The sequence below is a fragment of the Schistocerca piceifrons genome, chromosome 1, assembly GCF_021461385.2.
Source record: "Schistocerca piceifrons isolate TAMUIC-IGC-003096 chromosome 1, iqSchPice1.1, whole genome shotgun sequence".
Lineage (NCBI taxonomy): Eukaryota > Metazoa > Arthropoda > Insecta > Orthoptera > Acrididae > Schistocerca > Schistocerca piceifrons.
In genome coordinates, this window is record NC_060138.1 from 1,164,656,366 (window position 1) to 1,164,679,623 (window position 23,258).

General features: G+C 38.5%; 1 protein-coding gene across 4 annotated transcripts in view; it reads left to right on the top strand.

Annotated features, from left to right (window-relative positions):
- The window catches only part of LOC124781209 (scoloptoxin SSD14), a 534,282-nt gene that overhangs the window by 504,260 nt on the left and 6,764 nt on the right, over positions 1-23,258 (top strand). For all 4 annotated transcript variants that reach the window (XM_047253842.1, XM_047253841.1, XM_047253843.1 and 1 more), the window contains 2 exons: positions 12,786-13,035; positions 16,726-16,916. In XM_047253842.1, coding sequence (XP_047109798.1) covers positions 12,786-13,035; positions 16,726-16,916 — 441 coding nt within the window. The remainder of the gene's footprint in view (positions 1-12,785; positions 13,036-16,725; positions 16,917-23,258) is intronic.

Consider the following 23,258-nt stretch of genomic DNA (forward strand, 5'->3'; position numbering starts at 1 on the left):
GTATTCCATTTGAGTCCACAGACATATCACGGCACTGCAATGAACAGATATTTGAATGTTGTGCAGGGGCAGTTGAATTTAGTGAAACTAAACTTCTAATGGATGGTGTTTATAGGTCCCCTAGCTCTGACTTCAGAGCATCATTTCTGCTCAAGCTAGAGATGGTTTTTAATTCACTTTGTAGGAAGTATCAGAAATTAGTTATGCGGTGACTTCAATATAAATTTTGTATATGAAGGTGCTAGAAAAAGGATGTTGGTAGAACTCCTAAATTCATATGATCTGATGCAGATTGTGTTTGTTCAAACTAGAGTGCAGGGGAACAGTAGCACAGCCATAGGCAATATTTTTTCATTCTTCATTACTAGATGGGCGTTCTGTTAGTAAAAGGGTGAATGGCCTTTGACTGTTGTTGTTGTTGTTGTTGTTGTTGTTGTTGTCTTCAGTCCTGAGACTGGTTTGATGCAGCTCTCCATGCTACTCTATCCTGTGCAAGCTTCTTCATCTCCCAGTACCTATTGCAGCCTAAATCCTTCTGAATCTGCTTAGTGTATTCATCTCTTGGTCACCTTCTATGATTTTTACCCTCCATGCCGCCCTCCAGTACTAATTGTTGGTGAATTAAATAAAAATTTAGTTTCTACAGGGAATTGTATAACTTTATTGACGAATACCTTTCTGAGATTGATGTCTGAAACACTCCTCTATGATAAAGACAAGGGGGAAATTGAGTCAATAATTAAATCACTGAAGACTAAGGGCTCTCATGGTTATGATGGAGAGCCTAGCAGAATATTAAAGTACTGTGCTGCACACGTTAGCCCTGTATTTAGCAATATTTGTAATTTTTCCTTTAGGAATGGTCAGTTTCCTGAACGATTAAAGTACTCAGTAGTAAAGCCGCTTTATGAAAAGGGAGAAAGGGATAATGTAGACAATTTTAGACCTATTTCTATGCCATCAGCATTTGCTAAAGTTATTGAAAATGCTGTGTATGTGAGCATAATTGATCATTTTATGCCACATGATTTGCTGTCAAATGTACCGTTCGGCTTTAGAAGTCGTTTAACAACTAAAAATGCTGTATTCTCTTTTCTCTGTGAGGTACTGGATGGATTAAACAAAAGGTTTCGACGGCTTGGCATCTTTTTTGATTTAACTAAGACATTTGATTGTGTTGATCACAAAATATTGCTCCAGAAGTCAGACCATTACAGAACGCGGGGAGTAGCTCACAATGGGTCACCTCTTACTTTAGCAACAGACAGCAAAAGGTCATTATTTACAATGTTCAGAATGACTATGATATGGGGTCTGAGTGGGGTATTATCAAATGGGGGTTGACCGAGGGATCGGTGTTGGGGCCACCCCTGTTCCTTATTTATATAAATGATATGCTCTCTAGTATTACGAGTAACTCTAAAATATTTCTGTTTGCTGATGTATTAGTAAAGTATGTTGTGTGCAACACTGGCTAAGTTTCGAATAGTGCAGTTCATGACCTAAGTTCATGGCTCGTAGAAAATAAACAAATCCTAAATCACAGTAAGACTCAGTTTTTATGGTTTTTAACACACAATTCAACAAAACCGGACGTTTGTTGAAATTTCTAGGTGTTCAGATAGATAGTAAACAGTCATGGAAAAGCCCACATTCAGGATCTTGCTCAAAGACTTAATGCTGCCATTTTTACTGTTCGAACGTATCTGGAGTGAGTGTGTGTTCAACACGAAAATTAGTCTGCTTTGCTTATTTCATTTGCTTACATTGTATGGTGTTATATTTTGGGTAACTCTTCCCATTCTAAAAAGATACTTTTGGTTCTTAAACGGGTGGTGTGGGCAGTAAGTGGTGTAAGTTCATGAGCCTCTTTTTGACCCCTTTTCGTGAGTCTGGGTATTTTGACATTGGCCTCTCAATATATACATTCCGTACTGTCATTTCTTGTTAACAATATTAGCTTATTCTCAAGAATAAGCAGCTTTCACTCAGTTAATACTAGGCAGAAATCAAACCTGCATTTGGATCTTAACTCTTGTGCAGGAAGGTGTGCAGTATACTGCTGCATCCATCTCAGTAAGCTACCACAAGAATTCAAAAAATCTTAGCAGTAATCCACGTACTTTCAAATCGAAACTGAAGAGTTTCCTCGTGGGTCACTCCTTCTATTCTGTCTTGCTACACTGTTGATTGTGTTTTCTTAAACTTATGGATTGACTTTTTTCAGGTTCATAAACATATTAGTTTTGTCTGTTAGTGCATGAAATTACAATGTAAAATAATAACACGTTCCATGACCTTGGAGATTTGCTCCTCAATTTGGTCTTATGGAAGTTGATGTGCAAATAAATAAAATAGGCAGTAAAATAATGAATGGCACACAGAGCAAGGAGGACATCAAAAGCAGAGTAGCAATGGCAAAAAGGGCATTCCTGGCCAAGAGAAATCTACTTGTATCAAAGATAGGCCGTAATTTGAGGAAGAAATTTCTGAGAATGTACATCTTGAGTACAGCATTGTATGGCAGACACGGACTGTGGGGAAAACCGGAACAGAAGAGATTTGAGATGTGGAGCTACAGACGAATGTTGAAAATTGAATCGACTGATAAGGTATGGAATGAGGAGGTTCTGTGCAGAATTGGAGAGGAAAGGAATATGCAGAAAACAATGATAAGGAGAAGGGACGGGATGATAGGACATCATGTTAAGACATGAGGGAATGACTTCGATGGTACTAGAGCATAGAAGGCAGAAACTGCAGAGGAATACAGAGGTTGGTGGAATACAGAGGTTGGAATACATCCAACAAATGATCAAGGACATAGGTGGCAAGTGCTACTCTGAGATGAAGATGTTGGCACAGGAGAGGAATTCGTGGCAGGGTGCATCAAACCAGTCAGAAGACTGATGACATATACATATATAACACACCCAGTCCTTAATTATTGTTCAATGGAATATGTCGGACATCCAAGTTCCCCTAATTCTCTTGAGCAGTGTACGATGCAATTTGAGAGTCGGTGCCCCTGTGTAGCATGCTCTGTATTAGTCTACAGAGGTCACCATGAGCTATCCCTTCCTATTCTTAAAGGAGAGCCCATGAGAATTCTTGGATAGTCTGTCATGGAATAGGATGACCCTGTCAAGTGTGTCCCACATATGCACCATGGGGGTTTAGGTTGGGAGTCACTGCCAGCCATTCCATTATTACTTCGCTGTCCAGATTTTACAAGGCATCCTTGCTGACACCCACCACATAGGCCCTAGCATTAGAAGGAATTCAGGGCCATCACTATATGCAGCTGCCACCAGGATCTGTTAGGTGTATTGCCTGGTAGTAAAGTGACCGTGGACAACAGCAAGATCCCTATGGCATTATAGAATCTTGGCCGACTCTGTCAATTTTATGGACAACATTTGGCGGGTACAGCTCGTCATGGGTCCCCACATATGAATACAGTCATCACCTTCCATCAGAGGATATCTGGACTCGTCTGTGACTAACATGGTTCGTCAGTGACGAAGTTGCCAGTTGACATGGGGCAGCAGAAATGAAGGTGAGCAGCAAGATGATGTCATGTCAAAAACCAGAATTAAGAATGGGAAACACACACACACACACACACACTCTCTCTCTCTCTCTCTCTCTCTCTCTCTCTCTCTCTCTCTCTCTCTCTCTCTCTCTCTCTCTCCCTCCCCCCCCCCCTCGCTCACCCCCCCCCCCCCCCACCCGCTGACGCTGTGGCCTTTCATAGTTGAACTCCAATAAACACTTGTTATCAAGATGAATTATTGTATTGTGTTGCAGTATGTAATATGCCTACATTTTGTCAGATGTGTTTCATGTGTGGTATTAGTTGTCTTCTGTCATTCATTGTGTATAAAGTCTAAATTTAACTAGTGAGAAAATTACTGATGACTTAAAATTGTTAGAACATGATTTGAATGTGGTACTGATTATTACCTTACAGTGAAGCAAGGGACCAGTTATTGGGATTGATCATTGTTAGCCTGTAAGGTAGACACCATCCTCCTCATAAATAGTTATTGCACAGATTTTATTACTCTCTCTACTCTGTCTCACAAAAGGATCATCGTAACTCAGAAAGATTGTGCTGCATGCAGAAGAGTATAAGCATCTCCACCATTTCCAGCCAACATTTGCAGTGAAAGAGGAGATAATCCAAGTATTACAAAAAGTATGCCACCTATCAGATATTACAGAAATCCCTTCTCATCCCTGTACAATTATTCCTCTCCAGGGAATAGTACCACTTCATAAGTATTAGCGTAGTTACTAAGGAATGGCTGTGGAAACTGGAAAAATTACAAATGTGATGTTCATAGAGCTCTTTACCACTTACAGTACAATTAATCCAACTTGTGGACAAAAAATCTGCACTATATCAAAATAATACATGTTGATCTTGGCTAAAGGATGTCTGTCTGAGTACATTTTCTTGTGGAATTAAGATGGAAAAAAATGTGGTAAAAGAAAGAAAAATAGCCTACCACAGGACATCATCTGGATGACTTCAGGATCTTCATGTCTTAATGACTGAGCTTTGGCCACGTAGGGCACTGTGTTTGCAGAAGTTGAAGGCAGGATTACTAAAGAACTAAAATATCTTGAACTGTAATATTTTGGGAACCACCTTAAGTAGAACCCATAAAAATCTAGCTCTGAGCCTTTCATCTTTGCAAGATGCATCTCAAGGGTTCATGTTACATGGAGAAAAACTTTTTCAAGCACTACAGCAACCTCAAAGTCTGTCAGTGGTGGAAATAATATTTTCAAGTCTGTAGATCACATTGTGGTGCTAAACAGTAATTGCTAAAAACAATAGCACTAGCAGTTTGTTAGTCTGCCAGGGTATATGTCTCCTCCATCTTGTACAGGTCTCCCAATGCTAAGCAAGTTAATTCTGGGCTTGACAAAACATGAAGACTCATGACTGGTCCTTAACCATAAGATCTATTCCCCTGGCTGGAGTCACTCAATTGACAATTTCACAAGAGGGCTACAAAAAGAGATCAAAGTCCTCTTATTCAGGCAATAGTTGCTTTCAACATTTGACTGACTACCTAAAGGCTAAAAATCAAGATACTGCATCTACAGAGTGATTCAGGATTGTTGACACCAAATACAGAGGTGCATTAAACTTCCAAAGACCATGACTGGATGTAACCATCAAAATATGGCCATCTCAAAAAATTGAAGTCTTGGAATCTGTTTAACAGACTCGAGATAGGAACAAAAAGAGTCACAGCAAATCTCATAAAATGTCGATACCCAGTACCTTCTACCCTGTGCAATCATGATGAGGTCCAGACAACTTAATGTAAATATTTCCATCCTGATTGCTCCACCAGTGCAGCCTTGTGGACCTCATCTTTGGCAACTCCTAATACAGTGGTCTCAATGAAACAATGTCCTTTCAGCATGAAATTTGATTTTGGAAACAATTAAATGTATTCACTAAGCAGTGGCACAACATACATGTAAAAAAAAAAAGTTTTATGTATGGTGAGCAGATTTTTTTTATCTACCCAATTATATTCTGTTGTCAGGATGAAATTAAAATAGCTAAGCATGGCAACTGACCAGAATTATCTGAGGAAATTGATAATGTTGCTCAAAAAACCTGTGGTTCAATAAAAATAAAAGGAAAATATAATGGAATCAAATGTGTGTGAAGAAGCTATAATAGCCTGCATGTCTTGAGCAACATTTTTCACTTTGAGTAGAAGCTTGCTACCCAATTAAATGCACCAAGAAGAAATAATGGGAGAGCTACATCTTCTCTTTCATAGTATATGCCTTTCATTCCAGTTCTGGACCAAGCTCCACAGTCTACTGGACTGCCAAAGATAGACAACTTTCCCAAGTCTCATCCTTCGTAGTGATGTTTCTAATCATGCATCAGTCCTTGCTGAGCACCTTGTGACACATTTTTCAACATTTTCAGTACGTTAGAGTCGTCTCTTTATCCTTTACCCCTCGCCCCCAATCCCTTCATAACCCTAATTTATATAATGACCCTTCTACCAGAACTGCTTCTGGCCCCTGACTTGTCATGTACAGTCCCAGGCCCAGATTTGATTCATATTCAGATGATTCAATGTCAAAGTGTTCTCTGTTCAAACTGGAGGACCAGTGTCATCATCCTGATCCTTAAACTATCTGCTCTCTTGCCTGCGGATCTGTCCAGCCCATATAATTTTACTTTTCATTTAAATGTTTCTTATCTCTGGCTTCAATATTGCTTCCAGTGCCTAGATTCTACCACTTGCATATACTATCACAATTTGATCAAATTGCTGGCTGATGGCACTAACTCAAGATAGGCTATTATATGAATGAGAGACAGATGACACTACCGTATAGGAAGGTGTTCATTTTTTTCTGCATGCTCTTAGAGACTGAAACAGTACAGAAATAGCTTGAAGATGGTTTGATGAACCATCTGCTAGGCATTTAAGCATGAATTGCAGAGTAATCCTGTAGATATAGATATCTGACTGACTTGGTGAATATTTAACTAAAAGAACCCATTATTTTGTACTGGATGGGAATGTCCAACAGAAATGACAGTAACACTAGATATGCTCCAAGGAAGTGTAATAGAATCTGTAATGTTCTCAACAGATGTGAAAGATTATTTGCTGAGCTGTTGCCTACAGGAAATATCATTGGAGGATTGTAAAGAAATCCAGAAAGACCTGGACAAAACTTCCAGTTGGTGTAATGTGGATAAATGCAGTACAATGAGAAACAAACAAAATATTAAATTCATTGAAATGATTGTGGAGAAGTGCAGAGCATCTGCCAAATAAATAGCATCCTGATGCTAGTGGAAAGCATTTCTAGTGGCTTAGTCCAGTATTTGGAGTCAAGTAGCCATGACTACACAGACACTGAATGGATCCATACACATGTTAAGAGTGTAACCAGTCAGCATAGGGAACTTAAATGAGAAGCTTGATATGGAAGGTGCTGTGGTTCATGTGAAAATCTAATTGGTAAATTCAGAGAATCTATACTCAGGAAAAACTGTGTCATTATGCTGGTGCCACCATTGTATATCTCATATAGGGATCATGTGACTAAGAGGAGAGATCAGGACATGTACATAATGGATTGGAATCATGTTAAATTGACACTTCTGAATCCATTTGTAAGGGTGGTTAGCCTACAGCTTCATCTCTGCAATTGTGCTTCAAAAGTTCAACTTCTCTGTAAATAATTCACTCATTTGCAAGCAAAATTTCATGCTGCATTGTTGCCTCCGTAATCAAGAATCACAACAGTTCTCACATCCTCTATCCTATCATCACCTCTTCATTCTCATCTCCCACCTTCTTTGTTTGCCATCCATTGCCAACGCACCAGCCCATCTTCCCCCACTCCTCCCCCGTTTCGCTTCTTTTTTCCCCACCTTCCTGCCTTGGCTTTCTAGTTCCTGTACATTTCACCAGAGAGCATCCCTTCCCCCTGCCACACCCGTACACTACTATCCCTTCCCCTTCCCTGCCCCCTCCAGATTGCTGCTTCCACCCCATATGATAGTTGCATTCTGGCCCAGGCTGCCGGAATTGGTGGTCATATGTGCATGAGGTGTGCTTGCATGTGTGTATGAATGGAATGTGTTTCTCTTTTGCTGATAATGGCTGTGGTTGAAAGCTTCGTGTAAATGTCTTAATCCTGCCTTTCTGCAACTTGACATGCACGTAGCAATCTCTCTTCCTATGTTGTTGATATTCTTGTCAGAAGTTTACATTATTTGATTTGGTTTAATGAATTTTTACCACTTTTTCACTCAAATAACACTTCAGGAAACAAGCTTTCAACAAAACGCACCAATTAAATTGTGATGGATACAGGACTCCTATGCTACATCACCAGAACACTTCATTGCCACATAAAGTCAATAACATTTTGTGTGGCATTCATATGTTAACTCTTGTGTTTGATGTTAGTATGCATAATGAAAGTATAAATGCATTAAAATGATTTTGGAATGATCTAATAGCAAGCTCTACTAGTGGAGAAGATTGACCAAGAGTGGTTCTCTCATGTGAAGATTTTTCTTATCATTGTACTATTTGAGCAGGATAGCAATGAGATTTACACTCACACATGTTCCTCTGTTTCTCAGTTGTCAGACATGCAGATTTGATCAGCAGAAATGCCTATTATAATGAGTTATCTTTGTCTGAAGACACAGTGTGCTAGTTATTAGGCAATGTAACCGCTGTGACCATGAGGATAGATATGTAAACACCAAGTAAATAATCTTCACCAGTTTATTCCCAAACACAGCTTACAATAAAATGCATATGACACCAATCTGCCAAAACTGCCTCTCTTGCCCTAACACGAATAACTACGGACTTACTGAGAGTTGTCACTGAGAGATTAGAAAGACTGACACTTTGTGTGATCCTCAGCCAGTTAAGCAGCTACTTCCCTGAAAGTCGGCCATTTTCAGGCATCCAATTACCTGGGGGTGGAAGTGGTCTGTGGCGGGTGTCCACTGGTACCAACACAAGTAGTTGGTCAGTATTTCCAAGATGGTGTCAGCTACACTCACGTGCACGTGCCTTAATTACTATCGGCAGACTCTTACCCTATTATAGTTTCCCAATTTGAATACTTTTATTCAATTACTGTGAATAGGGAAATGTCTTTCCACTTAATTGATGTTTGTTTCCATTAATGAAACATATTACAGTTTAAATTTGTTGGCTGCAGTACTGATGAATGTATCTTACAACCAGACGTAAGAACAGATGTAGTAAGAAAAAACTATTGACTTCCTTAAAGGATTTTTCACTTGGTTGTAAGTAACCAGCTTAAATCATAGAGAAACTGTGATATTTAAACACATTAGTCCAAAATAATTATGTATCATATACAGAGCAGAAAAGTGTTCACCAATAACTAGAATAATCACTGATATCAGAGTTGATAGGGGCATGAAGTAATTGTCATTTATCTTGAGTGCTCAGTCATCTGTCAGGAGGTGCTTGAAAAATAATAGAACATAAGTATATTGTAGGTATCTGAAGGAGGGAATAGTCAGTCATTAAAGATTGAGGATTGAGTACTGATACAGACAGAATACTGAGATGAAAATAATAACGGAATCTAAACAATGAGATGCAAATTCCAGGTAATATAAAAAAGTAATGTTGTTATCCAGGGACAAATGATAAATTTGGATTTGTATGAAGATGTTATTGACAGGAAAAAAAAGTAGAAAAAAAACAAAGGTAGGAATTCCTTAGACATTAAGAAAAGTAAAGCATGGCCAGTGATTGTTCATATCTTTCCCCAGTCCTAACAAAACAGGCTAGTAAATAGACAAGGTTGCATGATAAGCTGAACGAAGACGTGGGAGGAATGGGAAAGGAGTGTTACAGTAAAGGAGAGACAAACAGAAAATGAGAGAGAGAGATGATGATGTACAAAAAGTATTTGATGTGTATCTGTGTTACAGTTCTTACCAGATATCAGAGAGACTTTAATTCAAAGGGAAAAATGTAATGGCTATTGGTACAAATAAGGTTTTGTCCATAGCATTTCATCCTGTATGAACATTGAACAGATGAGCTAATTGAATCAATATGCAAATGGACAGATCATCCCATCTTTACATACATTTTGAATTTTGGTGGGCAGGAATTAGAATGCGATCGGTCTGGGTGATAAATTTTGCTTATAGGGTGGAAAGATGTAAATAGAGAGAAAAGAGTGAAATTTGTGTGCCATTGGTCATAGGTTTAATGGGTGTTGTGTGCCTGCTGTAATAGTTTCGGAATATGTAACCCACAACAAGATAAAATAGTGTACTAAAAGCTATTTTTAGGGGTCCGTGCCTCAATCTGTAAAAACAGGAGCCTTATAGGATCACTCTATCTGTCTGTCGTTTGTCTGTCAAACTGTTAAGACCCCCTCCCCTCTTCCTCGGGGACGGGTAGATATATAAAGTTCAAATTTATTTCACATATTAATGTCTACGGTCACTTGGTGGAACAAAAATTGTAAGCTTCTAAGTCAATTCAATCAAAAGATATGGCCCTTTATGTCATACATTTGGTATTCAGAAACTCTCATCAAAACCTGTAGGGTGCTACCCGCTGACCTAGAATCATGAAATTTGACAAGGAGCAAGCTTTTGCAGTACAAGTAAAGTAAAACAAAATCTGACATTGTTGAGTTGTAATATCACATAAAAATATCTTTTTGCCATTGGAACATACGTTGCATTCATCATTTTAACTGACGGTACTGATCTTCCATGGTACACAAATCTGGTCAGATCACTGTTGCAGAAACAGCAAAAAAAGCATGCCAAATTTAAAAGAATGCAAAATCCCCAAGACTGGCAGAGTTTTACAGAAGTTCGAAATATAGCATGTACTTCAGTGCGAGATGCATTTAATAATTTCCATAACGAAACTCTGTCTCAAAATCTGGCAGAAAACCCAGAGAGATTCTGGTTATACATAAAGCACACCAGTGGCAAGACGCAATCAATACCTTTACTGCATGATACCAACGGTGAAGTCACTGATGACAGTGCCACTAAAGCAGTGTTATTAAACATGTTTTTCTGAAACTTCTTCACCAAAGTAGACTAAGTAAATATTCCTGAATTCCAATCAAGAACAACTGCCAAGATGAGAAACATAGAAGTAGATATCCTCAGTGTCGTAAAGCAGCTTAAATCTCTTAATAAAGGCAAGGCTTCTGGTCCAGACTGTATACCAGTCAGGTTCCTCTCAGAGTATGCTGATACAATAGCTCCATATTTACTAATTATATACAACCACTTGCTCACAGAAAGATCCATACCTAAAGACTGGAAAATTGCTCAAGTCACACAAATACCCAAAAAGGGAAGTAGGAGTAATCCGTTGAATTACAGGCCCATATCACTAATGTCGATTTGCGGTTGGGTTTTGGAACATATGCGGTATTCGAACATTATGAATTACCTCAAAGAAAATGATTTATTGACACATAGCGTGGATTCAGAAAATATCATTCTTGCGAAATGCAGCTTGCTCTTTATATTGGTGAAGTAATGAGTGCTGTCGACAGGGGGTGTCAAATTGATACCATATTTTTAGGCTTCCAGAAGGCTTTCGACACCGTTGCTCACAAGCGTCTCCTAACCAAACTGCATGCCTATGGAATATCGCCTCAGTTGTGCGACTGGATTCACAATTTCGTGTTAAAGGTCACAGTTCGTAGTAATAGACGGGAAGTCATAGAGTAAAACAGAAGTAATATCTGGCGTTCCCAGAAGAAGTGTTATAGGCCCTCTATTGTTCCTGATCTATATTAACGACATAGGAGAAGAGCTCAGCAGCCGTCTTAGATTGTTTGCAGATGATGCTGTCATTTAACGCCTTGTAAAGTCATCAGATGACCAAAACAAATGGCAAATTGATTTAGGTAAGATATCTGTATGGTGCGAAAAGTGGCAGTCGACCCTGAATAGAGAAGTGTGAAGTTATTCACATGAGTACTAAAAGAAATCCACTAAATTTCGTCTACAATATAAGCCACACAAATCTGAAGGCTGTAAATTCAGTTGAATACTTAGGCATTACAATTACAAATAACCTAAATTGGAACGATCACGTAGATAATGTTGTAGAGCAAACCGAAGGCTGCAATTCAGTGGCAGAATACTTAGAAGGTTCAACAGGTCTACTAAAGAGACTGTTTACACCATGCTTGTCCACCATATTCTGGAGTAATGCTGTGCAGTGTGGGGTCCGCATCAGGTGGGACTGATGGACGACATTGAAAAACTACAAAGAAGGGCGGCTCGTTTTGTATTATCGTGAAATAGGGGAGATGGTGCCACAGACATATGTGAATTGGAGTGGCAATCATTAAAACAAGGGTGGATTTTATTTTTCCAGTGGGATCTTCTCTTGTCATTTCAATCACCAGTTTTCTCCTCTGATTGTGAAAACAGTCTGTTGGCACCCACCTACATAGGGAGAAATGATCATCACAATAAAATAAGAGAAATCAGGGCTCACACAGAAAAATTTAAGTGCTTGTGTTTCCCGCGCGCCATTCGAGAGTGCAAGGGTGGAGAGACAGCTTGAAGATGGTTCATTGAACACTCTGCCAGGCACTTTATTGTGAACAGCATTGTAATCATGTAGATGCAGATCTGTCAGGAGCATAATAGATGAACACTACTGCATGCACACTTGCAGGGTGTAAAGAGGAATGAATGTTCCACAGGCATTTGGAGGAGACTGAGAATATTGAGGATGTATCATTCTTATAGGATTCTTCACTTTAGGAATCAGGTGAACAACTTCAGTGAGTAAAAGCGTTTACAAGACTGGTGGCTGGGTAGTTTAAGGGGAAAAAAAGACCAATTCACTTTAAAGAGAAATCTATGGTAAAGCTGAGATATTGATAATCAGTGTTAATCTGAGGAATGGTGCAAGAAGTACAAAACAGCAAATTGATAGCCATTTTGTAATGTATTTGATGCTAAAACAACTTGTCTGTGCATTTATACTCAGTGGCAGTGTCTTTGGCAACAGTAACAAACTATACACATGAACCAATTCAGAGTTGCTATCTGCTTAACTGCTAGATAAATGAAATCAGTTGTCATTCATGTAATGCACTGTACCTTAAAGAAATATAAATTGCCATTACGTCCATTTGTTTTTTAACTCTAGTTTTTGTTTTTAGCTTACTTTTGCAAATTGTAATTAGGTTTACATCATTCTTAGGGCTGTGTGGGAGTCACCTGTGACAGCAGAGCTTCATGGAAAGCATACCTTATACAGTGTCCCTCCACCTGGAAGTGGCATTCTCCTGGCATTCATACTGAATATCTTAAATGGGTACAACTTCACAGCGTCAAGTGTTTCAGATTTAAATCAAACTATAACAACATACCACAGAACAGTTGAAGCTTTTAAATATGCTTATGCACGCAGAACAGAATTGGGAGATCCACACTTCCTCAACATTAGTCAGGTAAGAGCAGTCTGTTATTTTTAATCATCTTAGCCAGCATATTGTGAGTAGTAAACCCTATTCTTTAAGTACTATAGCTCTGTGTGTGCCTTAGTTCTTGGATTCATCTTGCTACTATTTAACAAGAAATAATAATCACAATTTTTTTTTTAAACAACAAACAGAAAACGAGTAAAGACGACCGCTCGCATGAATATGTTGTGATGTCACTTCGACTATCTTTCACATTCGTCTTGAAACGTTCTTATAAAATACTGTATGACTTATTCAGCAGAAGGTGATGAAACTAGAAAAGCACAAACTGAGGCAAAATCTTTAGCAGTGTGGTACTGATTTACCTGAATAATTAAGAGTTGCCAAACATGTCATTGCAAAAAAATTGAATACACTTTTAATGCAATTTTATTGTTGCAGCCATTGTCACATTGTACTCACTACACTGTCACACTGTACTCATTACATGCTCTAATTATAAGTCAGTTCGGGCTATTCAGTTTTTGAAAGCTATAATTCAGAAATTTATGGTCATTGTGATTCACTCAGCATTGCAACTTGCTAATTGACAACATGATAAAATATGTTTGTATACAAATGATGCAGATAAAGGGACTAATCAGGTACGTGTCTTCCAGACTGTTGGTCTGGATTGTGAGGCTCTTTATTGACTGCTTTTATAGTGTGTGTTAAATCAAACACGGTAGTTGGCTTATAAACTTGTACGACTGGGTGGGTCTTGGCTTTCTATCTGTCTTACCTGTGATAATGTATTCACTGTGCTGTACTTAGTAACTTACCTTCATACCAATTTATTCGTTATTAGACCTACTACTGCATTACCACTATTTGGTACTTCACCGTTTCTCATTATGTCTAACATATCCATTCTCCTTTTCAAATTTTTTAACCTACTTACCTGATAAAAGGATCTAAGGTTTCATGCTCTGATCTGTAGATTGTCAATTTCCTCCTTGGTATTCCATGCCCAGAGATCTGAATGGATGACTATTTTACCTCTGTGAATATTTTACCCATGAGAATGCCATCATTTGACCATACAACAAAGCTGTATTCCCTCATGATAGTAATGGCTTTAGTGTCGCTTTGCTTTAAACTGTTTGCAGTGCTAGTACAGCACAGCTATGGTGGCTGATGTTAAAAGGCCAGATACGTCACATCCAAACTGTTGCTCCCGCAACTACTGGAAAGGTTCCTGCCCCTCTTCAGATATCACACATTTGCCTGTTCTCTTCCCAGATACCTCTCCATTGTGGTTGCACCTTCAGTATGGCCATCTGCAATGTCTGTGGTTTGTGGGGCAGTATTGTGTAATTTAAATTCCAGAACCACTCGTCATCAAAGTTCTACAAATAATTCTTAAACTAATATAACCTGAAATGTGTTCAGTGCAAACATATTGAATCAACTATCACTGGGCAATGACATAGAGGTATCCATTTGCTCAGAGGATATTTTGCAGAAAAATTTCCCATCTCCAGGATTCATGGAAATTAATGCTGGGTTGGGGAACAAATGGCGTAAGTGGTGGTATGGGTAGTGGAAGTAGTGAGTCGTGCTGTGGACATCTACAAGGTAGACAAATTCAGTTCATTTGTTTCATTAATGCGTTGTTCCATCTTAGCTAGCTAGCAATGGAAAATCAAGCAACGTTGAATACAGGATGATACATGAAACCACTTCTTTAGTTTACCTGGACTTAATCTCCAATTACCTAACATGTTAAATGAATGCCTAGCTAGCTCGGAAAAGTGAGGTTTAGGAAAAGGTGAGAATGATGGAAAAGTCACAGAGAACCCTGAGTCATGGGAGACTTAATGGACAGGATGAGAAAGAAAGACTGATGTTTCGTGACTGGACTGGACAAGATCTGAAAACCTGAGAACTTAGTTAGAAGATGGCGTAATAAGCAAGACAGAGTACTGACAGAACATCATGCAGAAATTAATAAGAGTGGAATGCTAAGTGCATTATATATGGTAGATTTGGGAGGGGGGGGGGGAGATAAAAGATTTAGAAAACTAAAAGGGAGTGGAGAACAGAATCGACACAGAGAAGAAATGCTGAGACCAAATATGTTAATGTAAATGTAGGCCAGATGGGTGTCACGAATCAAAGGCATGTTAAATAATCAGTTCCCACCAGAGAAGAATAAAGATGGCATGTGTGGTAAAACAGGCCCCAAGTTCATGTCTGTCATATTGTCGAGCATGCTCTGGCGAAAAGCTATCCTAGGTGAGGTGGGCAAAATGTCAGACTGAATGGGCCTCATTTCAGGGCATAGTTTTAGGAAGTCATAGCCTTGTTAAAGTAGCTGATTAGTACATTCAAGATCAGGATAGTATTGAGTGACAAGAGGTGGCCTCATAAATTGTTTTGTGGAGGGATCAGCAGTACCAAGGTTGGATGTGATGGTTTGGGAAATCTGCTTTTTAACTACGCTGTTGGGGTAAATACGCCCAGTGAACGCTGACATGAGAATGGGAGTGTATTGCTGCAAAGAGTATATATCTAAACTAATACATTTGCCTCGAATGCCAAGACTGTATGGGAGGGAACACTTGACTTGGAAAGGATGGCAACTGTTAAAATAATAACTTGTTTTATCATTCTTTCATTCACGAATATCGTTCAGTGATAAAGAAATATGTAGAGATCCACATCACTCTTCCAGATTGATATATAACACCACATATCTCCCCCCCCCCCTTCCCCCCCTCCCCCCCTCTCCCCCCCCTGCTTGGACAAATAATGTTGCAACAAGTTCAGTTTCAATGTGTAACATATTTGTTAATTTAAGCGAACTCATATTAACTTTTACATTTTCCATCAGTCTCTTATATAAATATCTGTATATACTGCTGTATTATAAATCTAACAGGTATAGTACTAGGAAATTTAATTTTTTTATTGGAAGTCCCTCTCTGTTTCATAATACACCAGTGGTTATGTCCCAGTTGTCATTAAAGTACTGTCCTTTATGCATTAACACAATCTTTTCTTAACAAGACTAATATTCAGCTGTAATGTTTATCACAGCATACTCCTTTTATTGAGCCTGAATTTGTTGTTAAATATTACTGTATCTTCATTAAACATAAAATTTCTCACAATGAAAATTAAACTTCACTGTTCACTATGACGGTACCAATATCAAAATTAAAAAGGATACAATATTTAGTGAACTTTATCCATAATGGATGCAGGTGAATTCCGTGACTGTTATTTTGTAGGGTGTAGAATAACAACCACTGCCAGTCATAATAGGAGGTGATTTTATTTAACACACGACCAGTTTCAAGATTATGCCAATCTTCATGTGGTTTGCATGCATGTATATATTTCCACTGTGTGTTGGAGTTCTCTGTTGAAATAAAAAGTAAATAATATCATGGTGACTAAATAGACACAACTGAGACAATTAATGTGTGGCTCATATTATTTATTTATTTATTTTTTAAAGAGAACTGGCTTGCAATGAAAACAGGAGATTACTTTAAAATGTGAAAGAGGAAAGGGCAAAGTGTCTAAAAATCTGCCAGTTAGTGTTAAGGACTACATATTTTGCACATATACTATAATTTGATATAATAAATGTTTTTGATTTATTTATATGTTTTACTTTACTACATGCTAGATTTCATCAAAATAAATACAAATGTGCAATAATTACAGGTTGTCAACATGCTGCAGTCAAAGGAATATGCAGAGACAGTTAGAAGGAAGATTAATGATACACAAACTTACCAAGATCCGAAACACTATGGTGCTGTCTATTACAACAAGGATGATCACGGAACAGCACATATATCAATAATAGGACCTAATGGGGATGCTGTCTCTGTTACAAGCACTGTGAACATCTAGTAAGTATTTGTGTGTGTGTGTGTGTGTGTGTGTGTGTGTGTGTGTGTGTGTTTAGTCTTGATAGTTAAAGTTGAATGGGACAACACTTAACTATTGAAAATTCAGCCTGTTGAAATTTATGGAGAGAAGAAATAAAGAAAACTTGAAAATAATACAGGTGTCAAAATATGAACTTTATTAAAACAAAGTGCTTATGTAGGTATTTACATTGGTAGAATAAAGGTTTTAGTTTGAGTATGATAATAATCTACTTCATGAAATAAAGGTGTAGCATCCTTTGTTTGATGTAGCAGGAACATTGCCATGCAACAATATCATGCCAGTGTCTGCAGAACAGTTTACGGTTGCTGTTGCCTCAGGCTGGTGTTCATGATGGCCTCAAGTGCAGCATAGCGATGGGTGGGACATGTCACAGTCTCAGTCTCGTCATCACCACCACTCTCACACTGTTGGGGTTTTAACCATGTCAATTATAGAAGTCTGTGTCACTTCCAACCATTTAATCAGTCAGTTATTTCAAAGTTTTGTCTCTTCACAGTCTGGCAACCATCTGATTAAATGACACAACAGGTGATCACCTCATCGTCAAAATTTTCTGTTTGTTAGGCCTACTTTCCAGTAGAATTTCTCTCTTGACTTAGAAATTGTATTTGACTTTACCTTGCTAAAAGACTTGCTGATACATTCTACAATGTTCTTCAGTAACTTACTTTAAAGCTTCTGCAATGTTTTCATTGTATCCCAAATGCAAGATTGGCTGTAGCAATCGCCAACAATACTGTTTCTTCAGGCATTCCAGAATGCCCTGATCAATTACCTGAACCAAACTGGTAATGTCTGATGGAGAAGTGGCATGAATCCCGTTGTACAGCACTTCTTTACTTGGATGCGAGGATGCGCTACCTGTTGTCAAAATAGCTGTGCATGGCAGTCCTTTTCATCTTAAAAACTGTTTGTACTGCAGTAAAAATGAGTTCAAAAACCAGTTCATAAAGATTCCCTGGTTCTTCCAGGCATTATTTTGATGTGTGTAGATAACTGGAAGAGCTGACACAGTAACATTCTTGAATACTCTTGGCTTGGCATCCTTCCCACTCATGGCCAGTTTTAGTATATGGTTTCCAGTTGCATTTGAAGCTGCCATAACTGTGAGCTGCTCTTTACTTTCTTGTTCCCAGAATTATTTTTTTCCTTCATGAAAAGCAAGGGTTTTTGTAGGTAACATTTTGAATTTTAAACTAGTTTAATCTCAGTTGTGAATTTGTTCATTAGATAAATTTTTTTTCTTCAGTTATGATGTTGTTTAACTTTAAAGTAAATTCCAAAACGGCCAGTGTCACCAGACATGTCCAAAAGAACAGGTACCATTGGTGATCTTGTAGCTCTCAAAGAATGAAATTACATTGAAATCCAGACCTTTAGCTGCTTACAGTCATTGATAAATATCAATGGAGACAGTTTAAAATGTGTGCCCTGACCGAAACTTGAACCCGGGATCTCCTGCTTACATGACAGATGCTCTATCCATCTGAGTCACCGAGGACACAGAGGATAGTGTGACTGCAGGGACTTACCTCTGGCACACTCCCCGTGATACCCACATCTCCAACTTACTGTCCACACACTACATTTGTAGTGCCCATGTCCACTATACTCAGTACTTGAGGCAGTCAGTCTACCGATTCCCGTAAGAGTTCGAGCAATGTGAGTGCATCCACACTGAAGAAGATAATTGGCTCGTAAACCTTATCTATATGAAGATGGTATCTGTTCTTTCGGACATGTCTGAAGGAACAGATACCATCTTCATATAGATAAGGCTTACCGGCCAATGATATTCTTCAGTGCAGATGCACTCACATGGCCCACACTCTTACTGGTATTGCTAGATTGACTACCATGAGTAATGAGTATAGTGGGCAGGGGCACTACAATTATAGTGTGTGGACAGTAAGTTTGAAATGTGGGTCTCACAGGGAGCGTGCCAGAGGTAAGTCCCTGCAGTCACACTATAATATGTGCTCTCCTTGGCTCAGTCAGTGTGTCTGCCATGTAAGCAGAAGATTGCGGGTTCCAGTCCTGGTTGGGGTACACATTTTCAACTGTCCCCATTGATATTTATCAACGCCTGTCAGTAGCTAAAGGTCTGGATTTCATTGTAATGTCATTCTTCTTCCTCCTCTTGAGCCAGCCCAAACTAGTGGTGAAACCGTCATCTCCCTCCTGCAGCCAGTTTCTAAAAACAAAGGTTTCTTCTGCCAGACTGGACCAGAAATCGGAGTCCCCTTTTGTCTTCATTGCTAAAACCACATGAATAATGTCTCACTTTTTTTTTTTCATTTCCAAATTCCAATTTCTTTATAGTTTCTTAGTTAAGAGGTTCTTCAGAATATTTCTTTGCAGAGAGCTATTTTTTTCTGTTTCTTCACCGGTCACTGATAATGATGTTGCTGACACCATTTAGGGGGCAAGTTTTCTAATTGTTTCTCGTTTGTCAGCTTGTTTCAATGCCTTTTCTTTGTTGCATCACTCATTTTTAGGTGTACAAACAAAAACAGCCAAAAAAGAAAATGAAAAACACTGTACTTCACTACCGTGACAAACCACTTTCCTTAAAAGGTTTAATTGTATAACAATTAAGAGGACGGAATTATGGGTGGGATCATACACATGTACAATGAAGGGGAGTGAGTTGTTCAGCAGGTGTTGCGTTATGAGGGGATGGGGAAACTGATAAGAGGATCGATAAGGTGTACGGTAGTTATCTAGACTTTGGGGTGTTAGTTGCATGTGCTTACAGGAATTAAGAAATGTACTGAATGTAAACAATATAAAAAAGGTAGATTGCTACTCACTGTAAGATGACACGATCAGTTGTGTACAGGCATAATGAAAAGATACTTACTCATTAGCTTTCAGCCAAAGACCTCTTCAGAAAACAAAACACACACACGTGTGCTCTGTTCTGAAAAAGGCTTTAGCCAAAAGCTGATTTGCAAGCGTCTTTCCATTGTACATGTCTGCAAATCAACATATCATCTTTATGGTGAGTAACAATCTCTTTTCCTTATATTGTTGATATTCCAACCTGGAGTTTTCATTGTCTGGAATGTATTTAATAATTATTCTTGAACAAATGAAGTTAGGTCTAAGGACACAACTGATGACTTAGGGTGAATAAATACCTTCACATGTGCCATATATTAAAATGAATAATATTTACCACATTGCTCATTACCGAAATTAGACATGAGGAGAACATATTGAAAGAATTGTTCATACATTGTCACTCAAATGGGTGATGAAACAGTGGTGAGATGAAGAGTAAGCAAGTGGTAACATGTGTTTGCACATGTATTTAAGTGCAATATTGACCATCTTTTTAAACTTTCTGCTCAGAACATTTATTATTACATACATATATAGTATTTACCCAAAAGAAGTTAAATGTAATGTAAAGAGGGAAAGCTGTGTGCTGAAACTGCTTGTGATATTTATCATTACATTTAGAGAATAGTGTTTCAATGGTGGACATATTTGTTCACATTCCCAGCTTTGAGAATTTAATTTATTCAAATTGTTTTGTGATTCTTTTTTAAAATCCTTCAAATAGAATAGCAATTTTTGCTTCATTTGTCAATCATATGGGGAAAAAGTTAATATCATTGGCAGTCTGAAGAATGTCCTGTTGCTTTACAGGCTGCCAATGCTCTGAATCTCTTACTACCTTACAAGGTTAAGTTATACAAGTAGAAACTTAAACTGTCTGACATGCTCTCCCAAAGAGGTTACCATACCTACAAGATACGTGAAAGGTTAAGCCACTGTGTAGCCTTACTGACCTGAAACAGCACCTTGGAAGTCTCATAATCTGACTTCAAGTGTTGTCCTTATATTAATGGACTTGATGGATAGCTGTTAGTGAAAAAACACGACATTGCAACAAATGATTTTCTGTTTCTTTATTTTTGGCATATATGTTCTCTTTTTGATGATCAGTTGTGAAACCTGCAGAAGAATGAATGTTTGACATAGCTCAGTAAGTAGCACTAATTAAGAAACATTCACAAAGTTCACAGATTGAAAACCAACCTATTGTTTGTTTTTAAATGATTCTGCTGAAAACAGTGGCGTCACATTTTAACAGTCTGATGCTGATTGACTGAGAAATGAATGACAATTATTGTTTTACTAGTAGACCCAGAATGCATGGTGTAAACTGAACTGAAAATTATATAATGAGACATAGACTACATTGATTGTGTATTGACTGCTTGCTTCAGACTCCCTTGACATTGTAGCAGTTATCATTTCTATTGTCAGGCACAGGATGATGAAAAGTAAATATACACTGAACTCAATACTTACTACAATGTTCATACATAATGAATGTTATCATCTGAAAGATTTAGGTGTTTTGCACCACACTTACTTAGACACATGTGATGTAGAAAACTATGAACTGACAAAGTTCTGGACTGTTTTGTTTTAGTTAACTAAAACAGCAAAATTAAAAGACGCAAAGATATAATAGGGCAAAGACGTTAGTTTAAGATTGTTATAACTAGAAAGTGGTAAAGTTTTAGGTACTGTTCAATGTGGGGTATTGTAATGTACAAAGAGATCCCCAAACCCCAACTAAGAGTTACAAGAAAGTGAAATTTTGTAAGTGGAGGAAGTAACAAATTGACAAGTTACTGTAGTTAAATAGCACACTTTTGTAAAGAGAAAACCCAGGTCTATAAGACTATTGTGCTGTATTTTGGAAATATGTACATTTTAAGAGCCAGACATTCTGGAACATGAAAATTTTGAATATGAATAACTTTTGGAAACATTAGAATATTTGTTGAAAAGAGGAGAATGAGGGGTTTTAAATGAGGTACATCAATCTACAAACAAATAACTCTTTGCTCATAGAAAATTTCGCTATCGCATGTGTTGCATGTCTAGCAAATCGTGAATATTTCTTTAAACAAAAATTTACAGGATGACTTGCACCTAGGCCTTCCACAAGGGGATGGTAATAGGTGTGACATAGGATTGCACCAGGATATTTTGTAGATTGGTTGAACAGCACTTTAGGAAGAATAGGAAGGATTGTGGGTGGAATTTTCTCATTTCTGGGCATGATGGTAGGTAGTCACAGAGTTGGTCAAGGCTGTGGTACAGTTACTCCAATCATGGTTGAAAATGGGTACTGAAGGGGGTGGTATGGCAGTGGAGGAAGAGGTAATCACTGTAGATGTACCATCCACAAGGCCTTCCTATATGGGGAGACTTCTTAGAGTGGAAGGCATGGCAGCTATCAAAATGATGGTATTGTTGATGACTTGGGGGGTTAATATGCAGAGGTTTTTATGGAGGTACTGGAGAGGTGAAGACCAATACCCAGTAAGTTGGCATTCTGGAAGAGAACCAGATGAAATTGAAACAGGTTGTCATATTTACTGCAGACATATTGCTCAGAAGCATTCAGACATGTTGTTGGGCAGCCACAAGGATTGTTGCTGTATCCCTTACCTTTTAACCCTTACACTTCACACTTAGCTTGTCATTAAGACTGCTGCCCCACCCCACCCCTCCCTCAGCCCCACCCCCTCCAGTCATGTAAAAGTAATGTTAAGATTGTAATTAATATGAAACTTAGTGATGATAAGTGGAAGGTTTCATGAGACTGACAGTGGTGTCCTGCAGCTACATTTAGATAGTTTTGAATCTATTCAAGATTGAAGTGAAACTAGATGAAGCCTTAAATTTCAATTTGTATTAATGAGAACCATCCTTCCTGCTGAAGCTCATGTTGCTAATGTAACTTTGTAGTGCAATGGTCTCGGACATGAAATTTGAATATTTTGAATCCTGGTTGCGGCCTCCCAGGGGCTCACCACACTTTGGTGAGTACCTGCTTGAGTACCACGAGGCCCTAGCCTTTCCAGCATTGCTTCCTCTTTCTGTGCAGCAAACCTACGCTTGCACTCTCTCTTACATCCTCAGACTTTCCATCGAATGGTCTTTTTGGTGCAGACCCTGCTTGGATATTGTTCACCATTTTGGTCTTGATTTCTAGTTTCATTTTCAGCACTATCTTCCCTTTCCATTAACAATTATATGGTCCCCCATTATTGGGTTTGACCTGCCAGCTTTCCAGATTTTATGGAAGTGCATGCCGTGCAGGGAAGGTCGTCCACTGTGTTGTGTGCTCTGCCTTTGTGTCCTTCCACCCTGGCATCCTTCCTTCATGTTGTCATAGTACACCCAGTACCCAGCTCAGTAGCCATCCTGTTATTGGGGGAGGGAGGGGTCGTGAAGTACCTGTGCAATGGTAGCCCCCGATCATG